Source organism: Episyrphus balteatus, chromosome 1 (assembly GCF_945859705.1).
Source record: "Episyrphus balteatus chromosome 1, idEpiBalt1.1, whole genome shotgun sequence".
In the NCBI taxonomy this organism is placed as follows: domain Eukaryota; kingdom Metazoa; phylum Arthropoda; class Insecta; order Diptera; family Syrphidae; genus Episyrphus; species Episyrphus balteatus.
This window is the reverse complement of record NC_079134.1, coordinates 3,853,604-3,880,745: the sequence shown is the minus strand read 5'-3', so window position 1 is coordinate 3,880,745 and position 27,142 is coordinate 3,853,604. Positions and strand designations below refer to the sequence as shown.

Here is a 27,142-nt window from a genome sequence, read left to right as displayed (position 1 = left end):
ACTACGTGTAGAAGCGCGCGACGCACCAAAGGGAAAATCAAAAGGAAATTCGAAGATAATTTCTGCGCCTTGCGTCTTCATGTAAAAGCAGACAAACAGTTACAAAAAAAAATCTTTTTGGTAAAACCTGGAACGCACTAATATTCTGCGGGCGAATTTAAAATTGACAGCTATTTTCGAACATTCAATTTCGAAATCTCTGTGGCACTAATTTTTTTTTTCTCATGCGAAAAAGTCACAAGACCTGTCACCTGAACTAAATCGCAAAAGAAGAAAATTTTTCATAGCTTATTTTTGCTGTGAAAAATAAAAATTCCAACAATAAAATCAATTAAAATTTGTTCAATACTCCAATAATATCGTCTCCATAATATATTGAATCATCAATTTTCACAATGGCTGACGTCAAAGGACTAATAAATCTTCCCGATGAGAACATCGGTAAGAATATATCTACGACACAAGATGGCAGACAAAAAGTTAAATATCATTTTCTCTATTTTATTATTTCTCTGGTACTCCTCCTATAGACATGATTGCTGCCACTAGTGTGCTCCAACAGCAAGCCACTGACATTCGTCAGAAAACAATCAATTGGCAATCGTATATGCAATCCCAGATGATCTCCCAGGAAGACTATCAATGTATTAGTGCTCTTGATACTTCCAAGGTCGCTTATCTCCAACAAAATCCCAGTCAGGCTGTTAAGACTTTCTTAAATCTCCTTGCCCATGTGTCCAAGGACTCTACCATTCAGTATATCCTTGTCATGATTGATGACATCCTTCAGGAGGATCGTTCTCGTGTCGAATACTTTCACGATTATGCTTTAAAGAAGAAAGAATGTGTCTGGGGACCATTTTTGAATCTTCTCAATCGACAGGATGGTTTCATTGTCAACATGTCATCGAGAATTCTTGCCAAATTGGCATGCTGGGGCAAGGAATTGATGCCCAAGTCTGACTTGAACTTTTATTTGCAATTCTTAAAGGATCAGCTTACCGTTAATGTGAGTAGTCTCTTTTTAACAAAATAACAATTAATTTCTCCCATTTCTGCATTTTGATCATATTATATTGTTGTTGGACATAAAATGTATATATAATTTATATACCTTCCTTCTTGATGTATTTATATATAATGTCTGTTATATCTTACATTTATTTCTATCAAAAAAATATTGTTATGTAAATTTTCTTGCATGAAACTAATAATTTATTATTCTTTGTAGTTTATTATTTTTTTTTTGAGTTGAGTTATCTTGGTTTTCTTCACACTCAAAAAAAAAAAAAAGTGACAATAACCCCACCGTCATGAGGTTGTACAGATAAAAAACTATTTGAAACTTATGTTTTTTCTATTTGTCACGTGATTTTAATTTATGTTTTTTTTGCATTTCATAAGTTTCACACCTTCACATTTTGTAGTTTTTTTTTTTTCTTTCTTTTGTTTGGAATCATATTGACATCTTACACTCTCTTGTGGACAGGAAATTCAATAGACGAAAGAAATTCAAATTACTAATTAGACGCATTTTAATTTCAATCAATTGAATGATGATGACGATGAATAAAGTTTCCAAGTAGTGGCAGTGTTTAAATTGGGAGTGATGATAAGTTGGATTGTTTTTGTTTTATTGATTTTGTTTCATGGATGGAAATTTTAGCTTTCTTCTCTTCTCTCAAGTAGAAAATTGTTTATTTTCTTGTATTTACATACTGCCAATAATGAATCAACTTTAAAAAAAAATATATGCAGGGTCAAAAACATGTAACTAAACAACAAATGAGAGACTTTAAATCAATTTTATTGAAATTATTTTTCTTTATAAATTGTTTATTTTTTATTATAAATTAGTCATAGTCAAGTTGAAATACAAAAAAAAAAAAACAAAGGCAATAAATATTCTTTTAATTGATTGTTTTATAAGAAACGTAAACATATTAGAGATAAATAATAGAAACAAAAATAAATCCTTGAAACTTGAAATTGTCCCATTTGTTTTTGGAATTTATTGGCCTTTGGCCAAATTTTTGAGAAATGTAAGTTCTCAATTGTATAATATTGTGTGGCCTTGTTATTGTAAAAAAAAAATCAACCAAGCATCATATTTTCTTTTTGGAGAGTATTGTTTTTTTTTTTTTTTTGCTTACTTTTGACCCACCTATCTATGGGTAGAGATTTGTTGGTATATTGCAATATATTTTGAATCGTTTACAACATTTTGAGTTGCCCCACCGATTCAAATTGGACCAAAGTCCAGTAATACATACATATTTGTGTGAAATTTGTTGACTCTCTGCGTATCGATTTTTTTCTCTCCCACTGTAAAAACTTTTTTTAATTTTTTGATCCTTTTATTATTGTCAAGTCAATAAAGTTAATTTTTTAGCTTGCGATTTTTAAGACTTGAAGTAGTACGGAGCAACTCTAAACCTTGAATTACTAAAATAATATTTTGATTAATTGCTCGTGAACTACATACAGCTATGGACAAAGAAATAGCACTCTTTTGATTTTTCTCACAAAAATTGGATTTATTTGAGACCTTTTCTTTACAATTTCCAATAAATTCAATACTACTAAGTTAGTAACTTGTTAGTAGATCACGGTTTTTTAAAGTTCCTTGGCATCTCTTTGGTAAACTTTCAACTAACGTCTGGTATGGGGTTAAGATCGTGAATTTGAGATGGCTAAGTGGAAACATCGATTTTTTCGTCCGAAAACCTATCGTGTACTATTTACAAATTTATCAATTCTGCCATCCACCTAACCAATGGGTCATCACCATGCCAGGAAAATGCGCCCCAGACCATCAAATCCAATCCTAGTTTCATCGTCTTGAGATAATACTTTGGCTTGTCCTTTTTACATTTAGAGCGATGGACAAATGTTTTGTCATCGGTTCCAATGCGGTTAACCTTTATTTCATCACTCCAAAAGACTCTCATTCAAAACTGCATGTTTTTATTAGATATTTTTTATCTAATGTTAGGCGATCTTTCATGTGTCTTTTTATATCATTGGATTTTTCTTGCTTACCAGTGTATATAACTCATCATCATTAAGTGGACTGCTTTTCACTTTTTTCACCGAATTCTATATTTACTTCGGGCAAAATCGTGCGAGATGACTTAAAAGGCCCAGATTTTCGTTTCTTTGTAATCGCTCTATCCACTCGCATTGAAGTTTTACGGGGAAGAAGTTAACGCAATTTAATTACAGATTTAAATTTCTATTTGCTCTTTCTAAATAAATAGCTTTATCCATCATTTATTCGAAAAATTTAGAGTTAAAGCTAATTGAGAAGGATTTTTCCCTTTACTATGAAGATCGAAAGTAATTCTGCCTTTTTTCGTAGTTTAAATGATTTTTTCTGCCTATTTATTTCAAAAATAATTGTTAATTAAATAGTAACAATAAAATAAATGCATTTTCGTTTACAACTTTTGAACGCGAAATAAAAATTTAACGATGCTATTTCTATGTCCACTAGCGAAAGAGACAGGAAAAGCATTATATTGCTAGTGCAAATAAATATAGAAAATAACGGTACTTTTAAGATATTTTTGTCTCCATCAATTTATTTCGACAATATACCAAAAGAAAAAAAATTACAAAAAAGCATTCTCTGTCCATGGCTATTTTGTGCGATTAAAAGAGGAAGTTTAAAATGTACTATACTATAGCGTGAAGAAATTAATTAAATTAAGTAATACAACCACAAATTATTGATAAATCTTAATGTGCACTACCTATCATGTGTTCATTTCGTGAAAATTTGAAAAGAAAGTAAACCGACAATTAATTTAAATTGGCTTTAGAAAAAAAAAAAAAAATAATTAGATAAACGATCTTTTTAGATAATTTGTTTATCTACCTTTTGGAATTTGTTTTGTTTAACTTGCTGCTTTAAATAAAAAAAAAAGACAAGAAACACTGAACGCATATTTTTGATACTTTCAAACATTATAGGTTATGCCTGGAAAAAGATTGCAGATTATTTTTCTATCTTGGTTTTTACAATTCTTTCATTTAGAAGTATATTGCTTAGTCAAAACGTGAATGAACTCAAACAAAACATCTTTATTTGAAAGCAAAATGAGTCTTTTGAATTAGTACATACTTTTTGGATTGGATGGAATGTTACAACTAGGTGTGTTTCCACTGAATTTCCCTTATTGGTCAATTAATATGTGGTTTGCTTTAGAAATCAATCTTAGCTCTACGGCATTATCAAGTTGTTGTCTATCAGTCTTTTTAAAGTTTTTAGAGGAAACGATGATTGACTCACAAATCGATCTAAAGTCTTTAGAGTTAATATTCGTCAGTTTTTGGTATGACTTTTCTAAAGTGAGGTAGTATGAATGTGAATCAGGTTTAAACATCCGTTCAAGATTATCTTCAGATTGAGTAAGATAATATCTGTACTAATTTGTTTGTTTGTTATTTAATTTTTGATTTTTCACTGATGTGACAGTGAATTTATTTTGGTTTTATTTATTTTTCACAATGAAAATCGATCTAAAAGCCATTTATTATTTTTAAGAAACTAAGCATGGCTGGATCTGTTGAGAGGATTTATTTCTTAATCTAAATTTTTTTCAGGAGTATCTACTATTTTGTTTTATAAATTTTCAGAATTTTTGATTTTTTGTTGAGATTTAATTACTTTTTATTAGGTCAATAAATAATGCGTTTGAAATTTCTGGCGTTTTTGGTAGTGCCAAAGTTGCCAGAGAACTTGGCTGATAAATCCCCTTCTAAAAAATCTTTTCCAGAATTTTACCAATTACATATTTTTCCTTTTAAATCTTATTTAAGTAAAAAGATTAAAAATGCTAATTGAGTTTTTATTGTTTCTCCAATTGTTACTGTTTTCAAATATCCAGGTTCGATATTTTATGTGTTTGTATCTGTAATCAGAAAATGAATGTTCGTCTTATACTTTTCCAATTTGTTATTTTTTGCTGAATTCTATCGGAGGCCTGCATTTTTATAATAAAAAAATGTATAATGTTAAAATTGAGAATAAAGAAAAAAAGCTGTATACAAAATTAATTTATAATATTCATGGAGAAAATGTAAAAACAAATAATAAGTTAATCGAAAACCGTTATTAAAATTTAATTTAATTTTATATTTCATCCTCATTTAGAAATAAGTTTCTAGTGTAGTATACAAAAATAAGATTTACCTGAAAACAAAACCTTATGGTATTTGGTGCATAAAATTATACCGGTTTGCTGTATGTTTGACAATATTTGAACGAAAATATAAGATACCTTCTTCTAGTAGAGTTATATCTTAATCAATAAAACACGATTATATGCTTGTTTTTAAATATACCGACTACATAATTGATTTCCTCTTCACAATTGGTGGAACATGCAATATGTATGTCGGTTATTCTTTTCCTTATTTTTATTATGTTTATAAAATCGTTCTCACCACAAAAAAAAAAATCACTTGTAATTTTTTCTTTTTTCATACTTTTGAGTGCCATTGTAGTTTTGATTTCCATAAAATTATAATATCTTTCGCTCCTCTCTATTTAATTTTTCAATTTGATCATAAATTTTCATAAAATAATACGGAAAGGCACAAACCATACACATTTACATTTGAAACACACAAAATCAATAAAAAAAAAATTGTAAAAACCAACCACATCAAGCCATTTGCAATCAGAACTTTGTGTGCGCTTTGTATGTTGTTTCTCTAGCTGACAAGGATCGATCTTGTGCATCCCGTTTGTATGTTGTTAAAAAAAAAAAAAAACAAAAAAACATATAAAACAACTAAATCAATAAGCAAGTGTAAATAACAAAAAAAAAAACAGAACATGATTTTGAAAAAATATTTTTAAAAAATATTTAAAAAAAATAAACAAAAAAACAAAAACACAAAAATTATCGCCAGGCTAAATCCTACATTAACGACATGGCATTGCTGGCTAAGCGTGTCCAAACAGTGGTCACCCACCAGCACGGACACAGCGGTCACCACAAAGAGCATCACGGTGGAAACCATCATTACAGTCCTTTTAGCAGTCAGCACTCCGCCAATGAATCGCAATCTCACGAGTCTTATCGCCCTGTGTCTGGTGATTCGACCAGCTCGTCAACTGCAGCAGGAGGTCCTTCGGGTGCTATTCCGGTAGAGTGTCTGTGTGGTTTAAGTTTAATTTTTAATTCGAAACAGAAAAAAAAAAAAAACTCTCATTTTTAAAATCAAATTTTTTCTCTCTCGTCCTGTGTGTGTGTTTTATTTCTTTCTTTTTTAAAAAAACATGTAATTTGAAATTAAACGGAAAAGAACTTTGCGTCATCAGAAAAAGAAATTAGAACTTTTTGTTAGGGAACAAACAAAGCATAACATAACTGAGCTGTGTGTCTACAAACGCCGTGTCCGTCGTGATAACTAACCCACTAACAAAAACCTTCCCTCCCACCAACAAACAAAAAAAATAATACAAAAAACAACACAAAAAATACTTTGTAAAAAAGGAACACATTCACACAAAATACAAAATATTTAGTTTGCCCTCCATAAATATTTAAATAATGGAAAGGTGTTGGTATAACTTTATAAAATACAAAAACAAAATATATATATTTCTCACTTTTTTATTTGTTTACTGTTATTTCAACAAAATTTGGACAATATAAAAATTCAAAATTAAACAAAATTAAATATCAAGTAATTTTTCGAATCCCCCTAAATTTTGCTATCGGTGTCGTTTAGTAAATCTATTGTTATTTTATTATTATTGTTCGTTATTTGTTACTAAAACCACTAACTCAATTTTTATTATTTTTATTTAAACTTGGATTTTGCTATAATGTTTCTTTTTTGTTTATTTTTTTGTTTCCTGATATGAATTAATTTAGAGTAACGAATACATCCAATCGGTTGGACGTTGTTTGCAAATGATGCTGCGCATCGATGAATATCGTTTTGCTTTTGTGTCAGTCGATGGAATTAGTACTTTGATCAGTATTCTTTCTTCAAGAGTTAATTTCCAGGTGAGTTTAAGAAAAAATATAGTAAAAGAAAAATGTTTTTGAAATAATTGTTTCTTTCAAGGTTCAATATCAACTGGTATTCTGCTTGTGGGTGCTTACTTTTAACCCATTGTTGGCTGGAAAGATGAACAAGTTCAGCGTTATTCCCATCTTAGCTGACATTCTTAACGATTGTGCTAAAGAAAAGGTAAGTTAACAAGGTACAAATTTGATAAGCATTATTAAGTCAGAAAAACTATCTATGAAAGAGCCAATTACATCAAAATGCTGACATAACTGATCCTCGCATCTAACCCCGAAAAAAGTTTTGTATAGTAAATTCCCTTAATTCTATTGGCAACAAGAATGCTTTTTTTAAGCCCATAAATAATTTTTTAAGGCCTAGTATGTTACGAAAATTTTGTTATGCTTTTCGTTGCACAGTTCGCAGCTTGACCAACAAAATTTTGACCTGTGCTAGAATATTTAAAGAGTTTTAAATCATTTCGTGAGCACAATGCCAAAATCACGAATTTGCAAAATTGTAGTTTTGAGAAAAACGGCTTAAAAGTTTTGGAAACTCACGCAATCTTATAAACTCGTGTAACAGAAATTGATAGTTTAGGCTTCTAGGCAACAGATGGAGGATTGGGAACGACGCAGTGAATAGAGGGATAACAAGTAAAATGACGCAATAAACTGAAAATGTCCAGAAATCCAGATTCGCGGTTTTGGCGTTGTGCGACGATTTGTTCCAAATTTTTTCTTGTCCCAAAAGAGTTTTTAACTTTGGAGACTTAGAAAAATTTTCGTTTCGCTTCAGCAGCATACAAAGAAACGGCAAACCTAGAGCCAAATAAACTCATTACAATCACAATTACAATTACAATTACAATTACAATTACAATTACAATTACAATTACAATTACAATTACAATTACAATTACAATTACAATTACAATTACAATTACAATTACAATTACAATTACAATTACAATTACAATTACAATTACAATTACAATTACAATTACAATTACAATTACAATTACAATTACAATTACAATTACAATTACAATTACAATTACAATTACAATTACAATTACAATTACAATTACAATTACAATTACAATTACAATTACAATTACAATTACAATTACAATTACAATTACAATTGCAGTTACAATTACAATTACAATTACAATTACAATTACAATTACAATTACAATTACAATTACAATTACAATTACAATTACAATTACAATTACAATTACAATTACAATTACAATTACAATTACAATTACAATTACAATTACAATTACAATTACAATTACAATTACAATTACAATTACAATTACAATTACAATTACAATTACAATTACAATTACAATTACAATTACAATTACAATTACAATTACAATAACAATTGCAATTACAATTACAATTACAATTACAATTACAATACTACTCTTAAGAGATTGGCCTTCCCAAGGAATAACATCAAAATAGTTGGTTCCGTTTTGAAGAAATTTAAACTTTTACAGATCTTATATGAAAGATACTGTAAGTTTTGGCCCAAAGAATCATTACCGAAAACCGCTCTGTACAATCTTCAAAAACCGTTACACCCAAGTTCAAAGTGGATCGACCCATTCATTTGAAATGCAACCTCTTATACTAAGACCGATAGAATCTTGACAGACGGACAAACGGACTTGTGCGAGTCACATTCTCTATTGATTGTCGTCTTGCAAATTATTAACGAAAAGTTACAAAAATTATCCAATTTTAGATAAAAAAATTGATAGTGTAAAAAAAAATATGATTAATATTTTTTATTCGCACTTCCCTTTGACACCGCCCAATAAAGTTGCAATATGATTTAGGTCGTTAGGTTGTGCTAGCAATCAAGTTCTAAAGGTATAGATGGAATTTCCAACTATATTTTAAAGGCTGTTGGACCCAACATAGTAGATATTCTGACTTCTCTTTTTAATTCAAGCATTATGTCTGGCGTTTTTCCAGACGACCTTAAATGTGCCGTTATTATTCCTTTGTTCAAAAAGGGCAATAAAACTGAAAAATCAAACTATAGGCCTATATCATTGTTATCTTCAGTCTCAAAAATATTTGAAAAAACAGTCAAATCTAGAATGCTGGCTTATCTAGATAAAATTAAATTTTTTAGTACAATGCAGTTTGGTTTTAGATCTAGCCTTTCAACAGAAGACGCACTTTTAGAGTTTTGTTGTATTGTGCAAGAAGGTTTAGATAACAAAGATATGTGCGCTGGACTCTTCGTCGATATAGCTAAAGCGTTTGACATGGTCAATCATAAAATACTCTTAGGAAAATTTTTTGAAATAGGATTTAGAGGTTTTATCTACAACTGGTTGGAATCTTATCTTAAAGACCGATCGCATTATGTTAAAATTTGAAATAAATTAAGTAATAAAAAAATGTGTAACTTGGGTGTTCCCCAAGGATCGGTTCTCGGTCCGATTTTATTTCTAGTTTATATAAATTCGTTATTTTCCCTTCCATTTACGGGTAAGATTCGGGCCTTTGCTGATGACCTTGGAATCGCTTACTGCTCAACTAGTCGATTAAATTTAATATCCAACATAAACCATGATGTTTATTTATTGAGATGCTGGTTCAAAGATCAAGAACTAATTGTAAGTAATAAAACAAAAATTATGTATTTTGGTGTTCCTAGAAATGAATCTCCTCCAGATATCGATATAATGTTTCATTCTTATGATTGTGCTAACCACGCACTTAAAAATAGCAGATGTATTGTACAACGAAGCCATTCTTTTAATATAAATACCAATTGTAACTGTAGTTGCTTTAAAATTGAAGCGGTGGATGATTTTAAATACCTTGGTGTTACAATAGATCGCAATTTGAACTGGGCTAAGCATATTCAAAATTTAAAAAACTATTTTCTTTCAACCACCCGCTGCTTTTATCGTCTCGGAAAATACTGTTCTCCGAATATCTTGAAAATGGTATACTATGGGATATTTCAGTCAAAACTACAATACGGTATATGCTGTTGGGGTGGAGCTTATCAAAACAAAATAAATCAAATCTTAACAATTCAAAAATCTGCTATACGAAAAGTGTTTAAGTCACATAGATTAGCGCACACGATGAATCTTTTCAGAGTTTCAAAAATTTTACCAGTTCGCCAGTTATATTATTTTAAGGTTTTGAAAGTTTTCTTCGTCAGAGGTGGTTATCAGCAAAGCCCTATTTCTGATGTTCGGAACCTCCGAAGCAACTCCAGGTTCATCATTAATATACCTTACTTCCGCACTACACAATACAGAAATTTTTATTCCATCATCTCATGTAAGCTTTTTAATACGCTCCCCATTGAAATTCGAATGCAAAGAAATATATCCATGTTCTCAAAACAAGTTAAGATATGGCTCCTTGATATCGACCATAGTGAAATCGAAACGCTACTACAGTATGTAATATAAAAAAAAAAAAAAAAAAAAAAAAAAAAAAAAAAAAACTTGGCCTCCGTTTTTAAAGTCTCATTTGTTTTTTTTAATAAGTAAAAAAAAAAAAAAAAAAAAAAAAAAAAAAAAAAAAAAAAAAAAAAATGTTTTTCTTTGTCCTTTATCTTTTTCTTTTCCATTTTGTTAATTTCATTTAAATTTTCTTCTCTTTGTCCACCCCACACAAAGTATTATTTTTTTAATAAAGTGGCATCATCTCAATTATTTTTAATATAAAAGATGTCACTAACTATTCTCATTATTATGTTAAAAATTTTATTAATGAAATTGTTAAGATACTTTTAAGTGAGAATAAAGAAAAAATTGAATTGAATTGAAATCATATAACATCAATACTTTTTGTTGGAAAAAAGGCTGATCTGTCTCGGGTCGTTGTCCTGTTGGAAGACCAATTTTATGGCATGTCATACTCAGTGTAAGCTAGCATAATTTAGTTTGCAAGGTGATCCACGATGCCGTCGTGTCGATTAGAAGCATCGGCCCTACATCTAATTATGAAAAACAACCCAAACCATTATTCAACCCTTCGCGTTTTTGTGGTATACGAGATCGAATGGTATTTGTTTTTTTGGTGTATGACAAAAATGTTTCCCTGCATCCTGAAAATTAAATTTTCGGAAAGGAATAGACCATTAAGATCATAAATGCAATTTATAAGAAATTGTGATAATTTAATTCATGGCCCTAAAAAAGGACATATGTTTGTGAAATTAAAAACAAACGATTTTTGAAAAAAAAGTTGCGCATACGTCATGGTGAATAAATAATAAAATAAATGTTTTATATCAAACATATCAAAAAACCCAAGAAATATGAATTTGGTGAATGTTAAGAATTATAAATTATAGATGATTGGGTAGATGAGAAACAAAACTCGCTATATCCATAATCATTAATTTTTAGAAAAATCGAAATAACCTATGAAGTCTTATATGAGGCTAGTAGTTAAGACCGATATTTATTGAGTTTTGAATAATTTTTCTACAAAACTAGTTTGCAAAACTGTTCAATGATACATATTCTATAAATATGGATCAAAATCTCATTTTTGAAAAAAAAAAAAAAAAAAATGGATATAGCAAGTTTTGTTTCTCATCGCCATTTATTGACTAATAAAAATTTTAGTAAAGCGTTATAGCGAGAATACATTCAAAATCATTGTTTTCATTTTTTAAAGGAAATTTTTAATTATTTTATTTGTTTCTGTAGGTTACTCGCATTATTCTCGCAGTGTTCCGCAATTTAATTGAAAAGCCCGAGGAGGCCCAAGTCGCTAAGGAGCACTGCATTGCAATGGTCCAGTGCAAGGTTCTGAAACAGTTGTCTATTTTGGAACAACGCCGCATCGACGATGAGGATATTACCGCAGATGTTGAATTCCTCACTGAGAAGCTTCAGAATTCTGTACAGGACTTGAGCTCGTTTGATGAGTACGCCACCGAGTTGAAGAGTGCCCGTTTGGAATGGTCTCCAGTGCATAAGTCGGCCAAATTTTGGCGTGAAAATGCCCAACGTCTCAATGAGAAAAACTATGAGCTGTTGAGAATTTTGGTTCACTTGCTGGAGACATCCAAGGATCCCGTCATTCTCTCGGTTGCCTGCTTTGATATTGGCGAGTATGTACGTCATTACCCAAGGGGCAAACAGTAAGTTCGAAAAATTCTGACTGTATATTAAAAATTATAATTGTCATGTTTGTGTGTGTTTTTTTAAGTGTCCTTGAGCAACTGGGTGGAAAGCAGATTGTTATGCAACTCCTCGGCCATGATGATCCAAATGTTCGTTATGAAGCTCTTCTTGCCGTTCAAAAATTGATGGTTCACAATTGGTAAGTGTTTGTATTTTCATTTCTCATTTCTCGTCCCATTTCCAATAACACCCTTCCATCATCACATTAGAACATCAAGAATTCTCAAGATTTTTCAAGATTTTTAACTTTCAAATTATAAACTTTATTTTATCAAAAAAAACAAAAATAAACAAAAAAACAGGGAATACCTTGGCAAGCAGCTCGAAAAAGAAAACGAGAAAACACAACCCTCTGGAGGTTCGGCTATCAGTGGAAAAGCTTAAACACACCCGTAATCACTTAAGATTACTTCTAAAAAAAAATACATAAATCATATATTTAACAAAAAAATACTATAATAAAGTAACTGTCTATCGATGCCAACTTTAAAATTTCATCTCCCATAATAAAATGATTAAAACCATTCCAAATTCGAATTCTTCAAGGATTTTAGCAAAAACAATATAAACGAAAATATTGGAGGCATCTCATCTCTTTGTTCTCGCGGGTCGCAGCAATAGCAGAGGACTTGTTATTAAAATAAAATTTTAAAAAATAAAATAAAATATTTTGTTTGTTCTTGTTTTTTTCTTTGTATTAATCCTGCGTGTATATAAGAAGTAAGAAAAAGTATTGTTTATAATTTTTGTTTGTTTGTTGTAAAGAACTATCTTTGAATATAATGTAATTAATTCGAGAAAATTCTATTTTTAAATCAATAATAATAATTTTTTGTTGTTGTGTTTACCAATAACTGCTGATCAATTAAAGCCTGGTTATTTACTAAACGTTGTTAATTTAAAAGAAAAAAATATATATACATAAATGTTTTATCTTAAAATTTAATATCTATTATTGTTTTTTTTTTTTCATTTACACTTTTTTTTCGGCTACGAGAAATTAAAATTTTGAGCCATTCGGCAGATTCAGAAATGTAATGGACTAATATTTAGTCTTCTTCGATTGGTTAAATGTGAAAAAAAAAATCATTCAAAGGAGAATGGGCAATTTTGTATGGAACTTGGACGTTCCGCGGCCAAGAACGATTTTGTTATTTTTTGATGTAGTTAAGTCTTACATACATTGTGCAGAAGTTTTATCCTTCTAACGTTCTTCACAAACCGATAAGATGCATTTTTGCATTTAAAAGTTAATGCAAATTGTCTCAATGTTTAAAATTGAACGTGTATTTTAAGTGCAAGATATGATAATCTGTCATTTTCCCTGAGCCTGAAGACCTTTATCTTGGATATCCAACCAATAGAACTCAAAATATTGGTTTTTTAAAACATCAATTTCGAGTCTATTTTAAGACTTTTTTCTCAATTTTTTATTTGTTTTTTTCCTTTTGAAAACTCAAAAACAAAATCTTGAAGTGGTTGGCTTAAAAAACTTATATTTTGAGTTCCATTGGTCGGATATTCAAGATTAAGGTTTTAAATCATAGAAAAAATGACATAAAATCATATTTCATAATTTAATTAAAATAGTAATTCAATTTGCACTTCGCATATTGCTCGATGCATTAACAACACTAATATTGCAATATCTTCCATTCCAAATGCAATACAACGAAACGGCCATAGTAAAAATTTTTCCTACGTTATAGTTCTTTCATTTGATACCAATTTCATTACTGACCGCCAAACGTCCAATATGCCCATTCTCCTTTAGGCAATTTAATTGGAAAGCTGGCTGGAAAGTAAGGCAAGAAAAATCCCCCTAACTCGATTTACTCGTCTTCATAAATTTGCGCTCAGAAAATGACGTTTTCTAAAAATGTCTACTTCCTAATATTTCCTAAACTTGACCTTGCTTTAGGCTAGGAACTAACTTTCCAGTCAACTTTCCCAAAAAAACGAGTACCTAGATTCTGAGGAGTTTTTTTTTTAATAGCCTAGATATCAGTTCACTTATACTTTTTGTTCATAATCAAGAGACTTTTTAAATATTTTTGTACTTTAAATTTGAAATTTAATTTCAAAATGGGAATTCAGCCTGGAAATGCTGAAAATGGAAAGAGAATCTTTGTTCAACGCTGTGCTCAGTGTCATACAGTTGAAGCTGGTGGCAAACATAAGGTCGGACCTAATCTTCATGGTCTCTTTGGTCGAAAATCGGGGCAAGCAGCTGGCTATTTATATACTGATGCCAATAAGAATAAAGGAGTGACATGGAATGATGATTCTCTCTTTGTTTATTTAGAAAATCCAAAGAAATATATTCCTGGCACAAAGATGGTGTTCGCTGGCTTAAAGAAAGCCGAAGAACGTGCTGATCTAATTGCATATCTCAAGAGCGCAACAAAATAAATGTTTTGCCAAATCGAAAAAATAAAATAAAATTGAATTTCATTTAATTCAAAATGCTTGTTTTTTCTTCAAACGATTGTTTTCGTTTATTATTAGAAATCGTTCGTTGTTTTTTAAGCATTGTACGCAGATCGCGCTAAACTGAATTTTTTCTCGACAATTTTTATCTTTGCCAAAAGCCAAGATGATTTTAAAAATATAAGGGATTTTGTATTAAATTAGGCGGATTTCTGCATGTTTTTGTCCAAGATGACTTCCGTTTTAAATTAAACAAATAAATCTTCTTAATTTCGTAGATGTGAAAATTCAAAAGATTTTTTTTTTGGTCCGTGGGTAGATCCACTTACTTTTAGAGGAAGATAATATTATTTTTATGTGGAATCATCCTACAACTGTTGGAACACTAGAGTGCTTTACCATCAGGCTATCTCACTATTGGAAATAAGTATGATAAACTGCAACTAAAGCTGAAGGCTGACAATAATTTTTTATTTTTAAGTCGGTTTTTAAGGATAAAAATTCATATTAAAATGAAATGAAGTTAACCTCAAATTTAACAGAATTTTAACGGCAATCGTATCGTTTTAATTTAAGTGCCTTTTTTTCTCCCTGTAGAAGTGGCAACAACTGAGTGATGACAGTTTTACGCCCACATTCAAACATTATTGTTTGATTAAAACCTGTGGTTGGGCCTTCTCAACTAACACAACAGCTTCTAAAAATTGAAATCTCGCAGGTACTACTTTTTATACAGCCTGTATTGGGCTTGCTACAGAATTTAATTGCTTATAGAAGTTTGAACTTGTTTAACAACTTCTAATAAGTTGTTTAAATACTGTTCCAGAAACTTAATCGAAGAAAGCTTTTTTTCGGATAAGCTTGTTTAATGATTTATAGAATCTGTACAGAAATTACCAAGTTTTGTATTTGATTTTTGGTTTTGATATTGAATAATTTAGCTCGGACACTTTTGGGTTTTGACATTGTATTATTTAGCTCAGACATTTTTTTTGACATTTCTGCTACTTGAACTGATTAAGTTTTTGATTTCATTAATGAATATACTAGGATGACCGAGTGGGTAGAGTGGTGGACTGCCACCAAGCAGGTACGAACATCGACAAACTATACAAAGACTGGAAACTTTCGTACGTCTTACCCCCGAAAACCCTTTTCTGTACAGTGTTGTCTGCGAATATATGTGAAAGTCACCACGTTGGTAAATATTTTGTTTATGGGTACGAAGTTCAATGCCTTTGTGTGGTAAAAAAATTATTTGTGTAACGTTCTCCTTTTCCCATGGCGAACAACCTTACTTAAGTTAAAAAGAAGCTGAAATGTAGCTTCTGTAATACCTTTACCAAAGCTGAAATGTTAGTTGGGTTAGGATGTGTTTTTTTTTTGTTTAAATAACTGCCAATTTTCAAATTCAACGGATAACTTTAGCCACCACTGTGGTGAATGACGTCCCAATAAGTTTCTGAGTGTGCGTAAACACGCACGCAACACAAACAAAACTCATCTCTTAATTTGTTGTTGCTTTGTACATTTATTCACAGACTTCATGTGAAAATTACAAAAACAACTGATCCAGATCCAAACAAATAATAAAACACGGCTATTTGAAATGAGCATGATGAAGGTACTTTTATTGATGAACACAGCCATTTGCAGCGAATTCAACTGCCTCACTGAATGCATTCGATAATTTCTTTCGCTAGCACATTCCAGGTGGCGCAACTGTATTTGTCATTTTTTTCATCTGACAGTTTCATTCATTTTGTATTTTGAAAATAAAATAAACTGAAATTGGCGGCTTTAATTTTCAACCGACAAACACAACTCGATATTTTCTGTTTTCCTTCATTTTTCCTTAAAAAAATTATATTTCTTCTAAAAAAATCATGAACAAATTAAAGAAAAAAGCTCCAACTAGAGATCAATTGCCAGCTTTGTTAAGCGAAGTGCCTGATCCATATCAAGAACGTGTATTGGACATGTCGAAAAAAATGATGTCGCATCCAGCTTATGGGCGTCCGTAAGTTTTTTAATATTTCTTAACTTTTTCTGTTAAATATATCTTACAAATTCATTATGTCTGTTTTTAAGATATGATTGGTCAACAGACGACTTTGAACTTGGAGCACCTCTGGGCCGAGGAAAATTCGGTCGTGTATACATTGCCAGAGAGCGTCACAGCCATTACATGGTTGCAATGAAAGTGATGTTCAAATCAGAACTCCAAAAAGGCGGCGTACAGCGACAAGTTTTACGAGAAATTGAAATTCAATCGAGATTAAAGTAAGTATCTGGATAAATCGTCTATTGAATAGATCCTTTTGAATGAAACATGAATGAATTTTTATTTCTGAATATGATTCCTTGGCATAAAAGTATACTTGAGTCAAAAATGCATTGGTGCAACGCTGCGAAAACGGCAACAATGGTCGGTAATTTAGCTCATAAACCAAGCCTTCTTTAAAATGGTTCAAATACACTTTTCATAGTCAACTGAAAAAAGCCCGAAAATTTAGTAGTTTTTTTTCCAGAACCGCTGTATCAGCTCAGGTCTTTCAAAGCTGCAAACTTGATTTTAAACTACTGGTGGGTATCCTTACAACATCCTAAAAAATCAGTAGGACTACAATTGAATCGTCAGTTTTAAGAACGCAATAAGTCCACTTTTTTTCGAAATTAACTTTTGGATGCAAATGTTATCTTTAGGCGTAGACAAATATTCTAAAATGAAAAAAATATTTTGCGTGTCGAAGTTAAAAGGCTTGAAAAATTTTATAAGTTAACAGAATAAATCCAAGATTTCAGGCTACTGATTATGCCTTAACTAAGACGTTCACGGGTTTTAATTACATGAAACGTTGAATGGGTTATAGTACAGGTAAAATAGGCATTTAAAAAAGAAAAAATTGTTACACTCATGAAACTTGGCACAAAGTTTTGCTTTTGGGATCATAACAACCAAGAATACAAAAAGTATATAAAAAAAAAAATTGGGTGGAAGGGTGTTTTTTCGCGGACAAGAGGGAGGGGGCGGACTGGCTTTTTGGGACCAATTACAGATTTAACTGTCTGTTCGAAAAAAACACCCTTTCACCTAAATTTTGTTTATAAAAACTTTATTCTTGCTTTCTATCCCAAATTCAACGTTTTTACCAAATTTCATTAGGGTGACCCATCATTTTTGTTTTCACTCAAAAAAACACCCTTTTAACCACGATATTACACTAAGTTATCATTCACCCTTCTGTCTTCTGATTGTTTGCATGATTCCACTGCATCCTATAATGAAAACCTGTTATGTTCTGGTGGTTGTTTTAAAATTAAACGCGTTGAATGTTTCAAATACCTAGGTATACTGATAGATTTTCGAATGAGTTGGATAAACCACACTTCTAACTTGAAAGGTTATCTGAACAAAGTTGTTAGGCAAATCTACCATCTCAGCCTGTATTGTAGCCTGCCAATTTTGAAATTGGTATACAATGGCTTATTTAAATCAAAGCTCCAATATGGACTTTCTTGTTGGGGCGGAACGCATAGTAACAAAATTGAGCCCTTACTTATTAAGCAAAAACATGCTATACGAATTATTGCTAGGGTTAATCGTAGAACTCCAAGTTTTGAGTTATTCAGGAATCTTAATATTCTGCCACTTAAGCATTTATATTTTTATAAAGTATTGAAAATATTTTTCGAAAATTCTGGGTATACGGCTGCTAGATTGTATGGATCTCATAGTTTACGTGTAAACGGCATGAGTTTGGTCACTGTACCTAACATTAAAAAAGCGCACTTTTCTCACTTTTATTTGGTTACTGCACCTCGTTTATTTAATAACCTGCCAGAAAATATAAGGTGCGAGAGAGTTGTATCAACCTTTTTAGGTAATATTAAGCTTTTCCTATTTTCGTTGAACTACAGTGAAATAGATATAATAATATAAAAAAAAAATATATATACACATAAGTAAATAAAAATATATACACATAAGTAAATTTCTTTTGTAATTTCCTTACTTGAATTTTTCAATTTTTTATATTATAAATGATCCCCATCAATAGTTTTTTGATTACTTTTGTAATTTAATGGTACATCCAACTCTTGCCTTTGGGCAACAGGATGTTCCTAACTATTTTAGTTGAAGTTTAATGCTATTTTTTGAATTATTGTAAGCTATAAGTATTGTTATTATTGTAATAGCTTTAAGTCTTTTTCTGAAATAAAGTATAAAAAAAAAAAAAAAAAACGATATTCTCATAGATTCTTTAGATTCTTGTTTCTTATCTCAACATAATTCCTGAATTTGAATAGTATACCACTAGTATTACTCTTGTATTGCACACTTTTCCAAATATACCCATATTTTCTCTACACATGAAAAAAAATTATAGTTTTACTTTATTCGTAATTCCCATGGGAAAGACAAAATTTTTAATAAATTTCGTTTTAGCAGAGAATAAATAGAATAAAACGTCTTGTTTCAAATAGAGCAAACAACAGAATAAATATTTTATTGAAAATAATTTTCTTTCAAACAACAAACTCAAAACTTAGTTACTTATAAATTTTGATCGCAAGTATAATCTAAACAAGTATTTCAACACCCCCACTCGAACAAAATTTACCTCAAATTTAAACCCATGTTATTGGAACAGAAATTATGATTTTCGGCAGATACTGGTTTTGTTAAATAATCTGCGACCATTAATTCAGTCCCAATTCCAATGAAAGAGATAATATTCATGTTCTTCTTCTCACGAATAAAATGATGTCGAACATCAATATGTTTAGATCTTGATAGATACTTGCTTGTCGATGCCAGATGAACTGCACTTTGGTTGTCGCAATGTATGTTCATGACCGAGTTGTTTTGGTTGAGTTCAGACTCGAGGCCACGAATCCACATTGCTTCTTGAGTTGAGGCGGAAAGTGCCATATATTCAGCTTCTGTTGTGGATAACGCAACAGTTGGTTGATGTTTTGTCGCCCAGGACACGGCACCTCCTTGCAAGATACATACGTATCCTGTGACAGATCTTCTTTCGTCACAATCACTTGCCCAGTCTGAATCCGAGTAAATTTTGAATTCAGAATTACTATTTCTTGAAAATTTTAGTTTGGCTGATTTTGTTCCTTTTAGATATCTGAACAATCTCTTCACAGCAGCCCAATGTTCTTTGCCAGGACAGTTATTGAATTTGCTTAATTTGTTGACTGCGAAGCAAATATCCGGTCGAGTACACTGTGCTGCAAACAATAAACTTTCGATTGCTTGCTGATAAGGAATCTTCGCCATTTCTCTTTCTTCTTCCGTAGATTTAGGTGACATCTCTTTTGACAGTTTTATGTTGATGTCCATAGGAGTTGCTACAGGATTTGACTCATCCATGTTAAATTTAATCAGCATCTCAGATATGTATTTTTCTTGATCTAGGTACACTGCATCTTTGTCACGTGTAATCTTCATTCCTAAACAATTCTTCGCGGTTCCCAAAAACTTCATCTTGAACTCTTTCATCAGATTTAGTTTGAGGTTTTCATAGAATGCAGTCTCGTTAGTGAAGATTAAGATATCATCGACATAGATTGCTAAAAACGTCATGGTCTTATTGTTTCGATGGAAGTATATGCAAGGATCCACTTCTGAACGCTTCAATTCAAATTTTTGGAGGACTCGATCTAGCTTGGTGTTCCAAACTAAACTTGATTGCTTCAGTCCATACACAGCTTTATTGAGTTTCATCACTTGACCTTCTCTTCCCACCGAAAACCCCTTCGGTTTCTCAACATAGATGTCTTCACTTAACTCACCCTGGAGAAAAGCAGTAATAGCATCCATTTGTTGTATTTGCAGATCATACTTCACTGACAATGCTATTAAATATCGTATGGAAGAGTACCTCACGACAGGTGAATTGGTTTCATCATAATCAATACCTTTTTTTCTGTGTAAAACCTTTCACCACTAATCGAGCCTTGTATCGTACATCATTTTTTTCGTCAAGCTTCTTCTTGAACACCCATTTGGTCTTGATAATGTTGGCTCCAGCAGGTTTGTCTACACATTTCCAGGTATCGTTTTCTTCAAATGACCTCATTTCACTCTGCATCGCTTCTACCCATTTTTCTTTATCACTTCTGGATAAAGCATCTTCCAAGTCTTCGGGATCTTCCAAGATGTTGACCGTCTCAGCATTGTAAACTGCCCTTGGCAATTTTGAAATTCTTTCGCTTCGGCGTGGGAGAGCTGGTTCTTCAGGTTCTGATAGTTGTGGCGTTATTTCAACTATCTGCTCATTACTCACATCAGATTGGATACCAAGCGGTTAGCAGAGTTAAATAAATAAAAACGTCTTGATTCCAATAGAGCAAACAACAGAATAAATATTTTATTGAAAATTATTTTCTTTAAATTATATAATTCCTTATTTTGTTATTGGACTGGGCCCATAACCTTTTAGCAGAGAATAAATAGAATAAAACGTCTTGTTTCAAATAGAGCAAACAACAGATTAAATATTTTATTGAAAATTATTTTCTTTCAAACAACAAACTCAAAACTTAGTTACTTATAAATTTTGATCGCAAGTATAATCTAAACAAGTATTTCAACATTTCGTAAGGGTAACTTTTATACCATTGATTTTATCGGACTTATCCCGAATTTTCCCTATTTCCCAAAATAAAACACCCTTTAACCTAAAGTATTTGTATAGTCTGCTTAGATTCTTGGTTTCTGTTATAAATGAAATATTTTTACCAATTTTTATTGGTGTAACAATTTTTTCCCAGTTTTTATGGTACTAATTCCGAGTTTCAGCATATCTTTAAAAAAAAACACCCTTTAACTCAAGAAATTTTTGTACACTTAATGGATTCTTAAATCGTATACCAAATAATATAAGTCAAAAAATATAAGTCAACTGTTATGATACCTTTCTCACAAACAACTCAACCCACCAAAAAAAACAACCTTTCACCAAAAATATTTTTAAGAACTTTATGAATCCTTTGTCCATGGTTTATCTCAAACCTTCATCCCGAATTTTATAAGTGTAGCATGTTTTTCACATGGGTTTCGGTTATATTTTATCCAATCTCGTTAAATCCAAACAAATTAAAACTGCAGGTCTGTTTAACTTTATAAATCCAGATGTAAAGTTCATTTTCACAGTGTTCAGTTGTTTTGTCAAGTATTTTGTGAAGGAAAAATAAAGATAAATGCAAATTATACTAAATTTATTAAATAATCTCATAATTTTTTTTGAGTGAATAATATGAACAAAAAATTAAATCCTTGGATTTATGAAATTCAGATTTAATGGATTGGATTTAAAATTAACTTTCCAAACTTCCAATCAAATCCAAACTTAATCCAGAGTGAATAATATGGCCGTAAAACTAACCAATTACACTGGCCGGCAACGAAAATAGAGCTTTAACCCTAGTTTACATCCCCAAAAAACTTACTACCTTTCTTGCCTAGGGTGTATTACACCCCAACAGTTTTCAGCGCATATATTTGTTTAAATTAATGTTCTGGTGAATTATTTACGTTTTTTTTGCAATCGAGTTGACATTAAAATTGTTTTTGTTTATAAATACGTGAATTGTTCGGCAAAATTTAAGGCGATTTTGTAGATAAGTGCGAAAAGCTTTGCAATTTATCAAAAATTAAGTATGAAAATATTGTTTTCTAACATAATTGTTAAAAGTGAAATAACTTTTTAAATGTAATTTTTGTTTTAGTGTCTTATTTACATAGATAAATTATTGAAAAAAATATAATAAAGGTGATGAAAAAGAAAGAGCAACAGCGTTGAGAGCAATGCTAGACTTGGGTTCCAAAACCCAGGAAACAAGTTGGACTGCTTTCAACACAGCACATTGTTGATAAAGTAGTTTTTGGACCTCAAAATAAACCTGTCATGATATTATTCTATAACGGAATAAAAGGAGTCGACTTGTTTGACCAAATGGTATCTTTTTATTCATGTTCTCACCAAACCATTCGGTGGCCCATGGTTGTATTTTACAATTTATTGGATAATTCAGCATTAGCCACAGTTCTTATTTTTCGCCATTTTAACCCTCCTTCAAGAAATATAAAGTTATTTCGAAACGAAAAGCTTATCCAACTTGTAGAAGAACAAATGGAAATAGAGTTGGATGATCGTTCGCATCCTTCTATAGAAAAAAAGGTTATCCAAAGCTAGTCTTGATGCTCTCTATGATGCAGTATGGGAAGACAATCGCAGTTTTTCATTCAGTTCACGAGAAGCTTCCACGCAAACAGTTATTGCTAGTCATAAAAAAAACGTTCGTAAAATTGCCACCTTTGTCCGAGAGCAGGAGACAGGAAATCGAGATCAACTTGCGATGTTTGTGAAAAAAACACTTGTCAACACCACATCAATACAGTTTGTACTAAATTTTTTCCAGAAATTCGATCTACCTATACCAGAATAAGCTTACACATCGAAATGTTAATTATGATTTACTTATAATTCATGAAAAATAAAATAAACACTTAAAAAAAATTGATTTATTTCACATTTTGATCATTGGGGTGTAACACACCCCAGGCAAGTGTGGACGACCTTTTTTCACACGAAATTTCCAAAAAATCAAATGGAAGCTCTTTGATAAAATAAAGAAGAAAACTATTTAGAAAAAAGAATTTTGTTCACTGATTTTGTATCCCAAGTCGAAAAACTGATTTTCTAAAAAGTTACAAGCATTTAAAAGTCGTCTGGGGTGTATCACACCCCAGGATGTAAACTAGGGTTAACCTACTTTTCTAAAGGATTTTTATGTGAAATACTCTAATATTAACAGGCCAAAATGCGTTGTTTTTTTTTGGGTACATTTGACGTCTCCGTTAAATTTCGTTTGGCAAAAATATGTATGCACTCTCAAAATGCCATATCAATACGTCCTAAAGGTTGTTATTTTTTTTTTCAAAATTATTTTTTTCGCAAAGATATTGGAAAAGGAAATTTATGATACAAACAAATCTCAAAACCTTGATTGTTTTTTTCAAAGTAATGACTGTTTTTTGAACGCAACATATTACGGAAAAATATATTTTTTTGACTAAACATCAAGAAGAAAGAAACATATTTTTTGAGACTTAGCGAAAATAGTGATGTGTGTAGCTCAAAAACTAGACGTGATAGAATAAATCTGTAAACAGTTTTGAAATCAGCCCACTAAAGTCAATTAAAATCACCTCACAGAGTTGTTGCTCCTGACTTTTTTTTTGTTATTTTCCGACCAGTGTTTTTACCTTTTCATCAAATTTAAAAATCTTGCTTTCAACTAAAAAAGTCAAAAATGAAAAAAGTGATAATTTTTGAAAAGGTGCATTCCTGTCGTGTCTTGGCAAAATAAATTAATAGTTGCATATTATCAAAGTTAACCTCTACTCTATTTTATTAGTTGGGGTGTACCGGCTTTATACACCGAATGCCCCTTGATTTAGTAAAAAAAATAAAATCGTCAATTTTGCAACTTTTTTTTTCATTGATTTTAGGTTAGAATTAGTCAAAACTACTTTTTTTAAATTCCTTAACAACCTTAACTTGATAGAAAATTTAATTGACTATGAAAACTGTCTTTGAACCATTTTAAAGAAAGGCTTAGTTTATGAGTTAAATAAAAAAAACTAAGGAATCATATTCAGCAATAAAAACGAATTTATTTTTTTTTTTTGCTCTGGAGCTTAGGTCTATTAAATATGTAGACTAAAGTCACAAAAGGTTTTAATTAAAATTTCAATTTCTACAGACATCCACATATTTTGCGTTTGCTTACTTGGTTCCATGACGAGTCAAAGATTTATTTGGCTCTGGAAATCGCCTCAGAAGGTGAACTCTATAAACATCTTCGAAATGCACCAGGTCATCGTTTTGATGAGTTCCGTTCGGCCAAGTACACTTACCAAGTTGCAGATGCATTAAACTATTGCCACATGAACAATGTTATTCACAGAGATTTAAAACCAGAGAATATTCTTCTCACTTCTGATGATAATGTTAAATTAGCTGATTTCGGATGGTCAGCTCACACAATGTCAAATAAGTAATTTGTTTTTTTCTTTTCGAAATTTGAAAAATATTTAAATTTATCTTGTTTTCTCCTTTAAGACGACGAACAATGTGCGGAACACTTGATTACCTTCCACCAGAGATGGTTGATGGTACAAGTTATGATGACTCTGTAGATCAATGGTGTCTGGGAATTCTGTGTTATGAATTCTTGGTTGGGAATCCACCATTCGAATCGAGCAACACTGAATTGACATATGAAAAAATTCGACGTCTTGAGATTAATTATCCAAAGCATATGAGTTCGGGGGCTAAAGATCTTATATCAAGAGTAAGCAGATTAATACTTTGGTCAGAGTCGTATAATATAATTATTTTGTATTTTCAGCTTCTTCGGAAAAACTCAGCTCGCATAACACTTGTTCAAGTAATGACCCATCCCTGGGTTAAGGAGAATATGCAGAAGCGTAACGCTTTGCTAGCTGGGAAGTAGTTTTAAATATTTTTAACTCAATTATTTTTATAATATTTATCCTTTGAATGTTAGAACTAGAAACTGTTTCTTTTGTTTTTCAATGTTTCATTTTTAATCTTCTAAAAATTCATTAAACAATTTTATATTCATTTTTATCAAATTTATGTTGCCTTTTTCTTAAAAGATTTATTTCCTCAACTCAGGTATTTCATTACATCTTCAGTTTACGTGTAGGAATCCGATATGAACCAGCGTCAGCGGACTGCTAATTTTTTCTTAAGTATTTTCTTATTTAACCTCATAACAGCTAGTGCGCTGGTGATGGCCAACACGACTTAGCTTGCTAAATTAATAATTCTTAATTTTGAGCATTTTCCATACTTTTTGTATGGAAAGAAAACACTACACGATTGCACCAAAAATATTTTTGATGCATCACTGTGTAACGACCATCTTTATTTTCTACAATCAACATTTATAAATCATTCATTTTACTTTAATTAATATTTTACTTGTTCACTTGTTTCACTTTTATAAACCATTCATTTCACTTCAATTAATATTTTTACTTGTGTTTATATAAATCATTCATGAAATACATTCAAACAACTTTACTGTAATACTTTTCATCTTCACTCATGTTATAAAAAAGTATAATTTTCTAATACTAAGTATTGTCAAAGAGGCAACACTAATTTTAGTCCTACACAACGTGGCATTGTGACATTTCTATAAAGCACCTCCAGTTTTCCAATAAAAAAAACATATGTTCTAAAAGCTTTTCCAATAATACAAAAAAGCTCTTCTGAAATTGTATAAAACAGCGACACCCATGGTATAAAAAGAGAAGGTATGATCATTAGAAAAAGCTCAGTATCGAGAACTGTCAAAACTTATGGCTACTTAAGGTTTTGACAGCCCAGCCCATTGAAATTGTTGTTGTTTACAAATTTGTCTTGGAAATTGTTGTTGCTTTTGACTTTGCCAAATGCCAAACGTCAAAACCTTATTACCCCATTTTGTAAGATGGGGCCTCTAATGATCATACCTTGTCTTTTTATACCATGAGCGACACCGATCAGAACAAATTCAATTCTTCTCAGCGATCTGAGGTGCGAAGTTATCACATAGCGTTCGCCAAAGTGACCTGAAAAGGGTTCACCAGTATTGGTGTTATTGCGCATTCATATTGTGCGACGTTTCACAAGCGTTCTTCAATGCAACGTTTTACAAGCGTCCACATATGGATGAGCAACCACACCAATACACATTCAACTGAAGTTGCATCTCGGTTGGTGGAGTGTGCGGAGTTTATACTAAGCGCCCACACGAAGCTAATCTGAACAGCATATTTCTTTTAAACGGCAAAAGCAACTCGGCTGGTGGAGTGTGCGGAGTTTACACTAAGCGCCCACACAAAGCTTGTCTGGTTAGCTGTCATTTCCTTTTCACCCTTTTTTCTTCTTTTATTTGCCATGATTGCCACATGGGTTTATATAATAATAATAATGAATAATTTGTAATGATTACCACCCTATCTAGATTTAAGATTTAAATTCAATAAAATTGTTGTTAATTTTTAATACCTACTTTAAATTAATTGTTTTCATTCAAAGGGAAGAATAAAAAAATAATTTGCTACACTGCCTATTCAACGTGTACTGCGGTCCTCGAACAGCATACAACGTGGTAGAGAGTTTAGCAAAGCAGCGTTGTTTGTAATCGATTTCCTTCAGTGTTATCCACGCCCCAGAAAAGCAGAAATCGTAAAAATCCTAGCCGACAATAACAACATCTCGCCACTATAAATAATTTCGCTACAACTGTGATTTTATTTTCACACCTCAAAATTGATTCTCCCTTGGACAAATTTTTTTCCGCTTCGCGTTTGGACTTTGAGATTAAATAGAATTTACTGATAGTAAGCTCAATTTAATTAATTTTGGACTTAAAAAAAGT

At 31.2% G+C, this 27,142-nt stretch overlaps 3 protein-coding genes across 4 annotated transcripts; all 3 read left to right on the top strand.

Annotated features, from left to right (window-relative positions):
- Window positions 1-216: 216 nt before the first annotated feature.
- LOC129921498 (V-type proton ATPase subunit H) lies at window positions 217-13,175 on the top strand. Of its 2 annotated transcripts, XM_056003349.1 has the most exons (8): window positions 217-441; window positions 531-1,009; window positions 5,923-6,159; window positions 6,894-7,028; window positions 7,090-7,215; window positions 11,750-12,186; window positions 12,255-12,368; window positions 12,532-13,175. In XM_056003349.1, the coding sequence occupies exons 1-8, from the start codon at window positions 396-398 to the stop codon at window positions 12,611-12,613; spliced, it is 1,656 nt and encodes a 551-aa protein (XP_055859324.1). In that variant the 5' UTR covers window positions 217-395; the 3' UTR covers window positions 12,614-13,175. The 2 variants fall into 2 exon arrangements, with proteins under 2 accessions (XP_055859324.1, XP_055859325.1); XM_056003350.1 differs by lacking the exon at window positions 5,923-6,159 and having other exon boundaries at window positions 218-441.
- Window positions 13,176-14,212: 1,037 nt separating this feature from the next.
- On the top strand, window positions 14,213-14,695 carry LOC129921504 (cytochrome c-like). The gene has a single exon (XM_056003357.1). It carries the CDS (start codon window positions 14,315-14,317, stop codon window positions 14,639-14,641), a length of 327 nt encoding a protein of 108 aa, XP_055859332.1. The 5' UTR covers window positions 14,213-14,314; the 3' UTR covers window positions 14,642-14,695.
- A 1,721-nt stretch (window positions 14,696-16,416) lies between these two features.
- LOC129921500 (aurora kinase B) lies at window positions 16,417-25,343 on the top strand. The gene is made up of 5 exons (XM_056003352.1): window positions 16,417-16,679; window positions 16,751-16,942; window positions 24,449-24,742; window positions 24,808-25,039; window positions 25,097-25,343. Exons 1-5 carry the CDS (start codon window positions 16,546-16,548, stop codon window positions 25,199-25,201), a joined length of 957 nt encoding a protein of 318 aa, XP_055859327.1. The 5' UTR covers window positions 16,417-16,545; the 3' UTR covers window positions 25,202-25,343.
- Window positions 25,344-27,142: the final 1,799 nt, after the last annotated feature.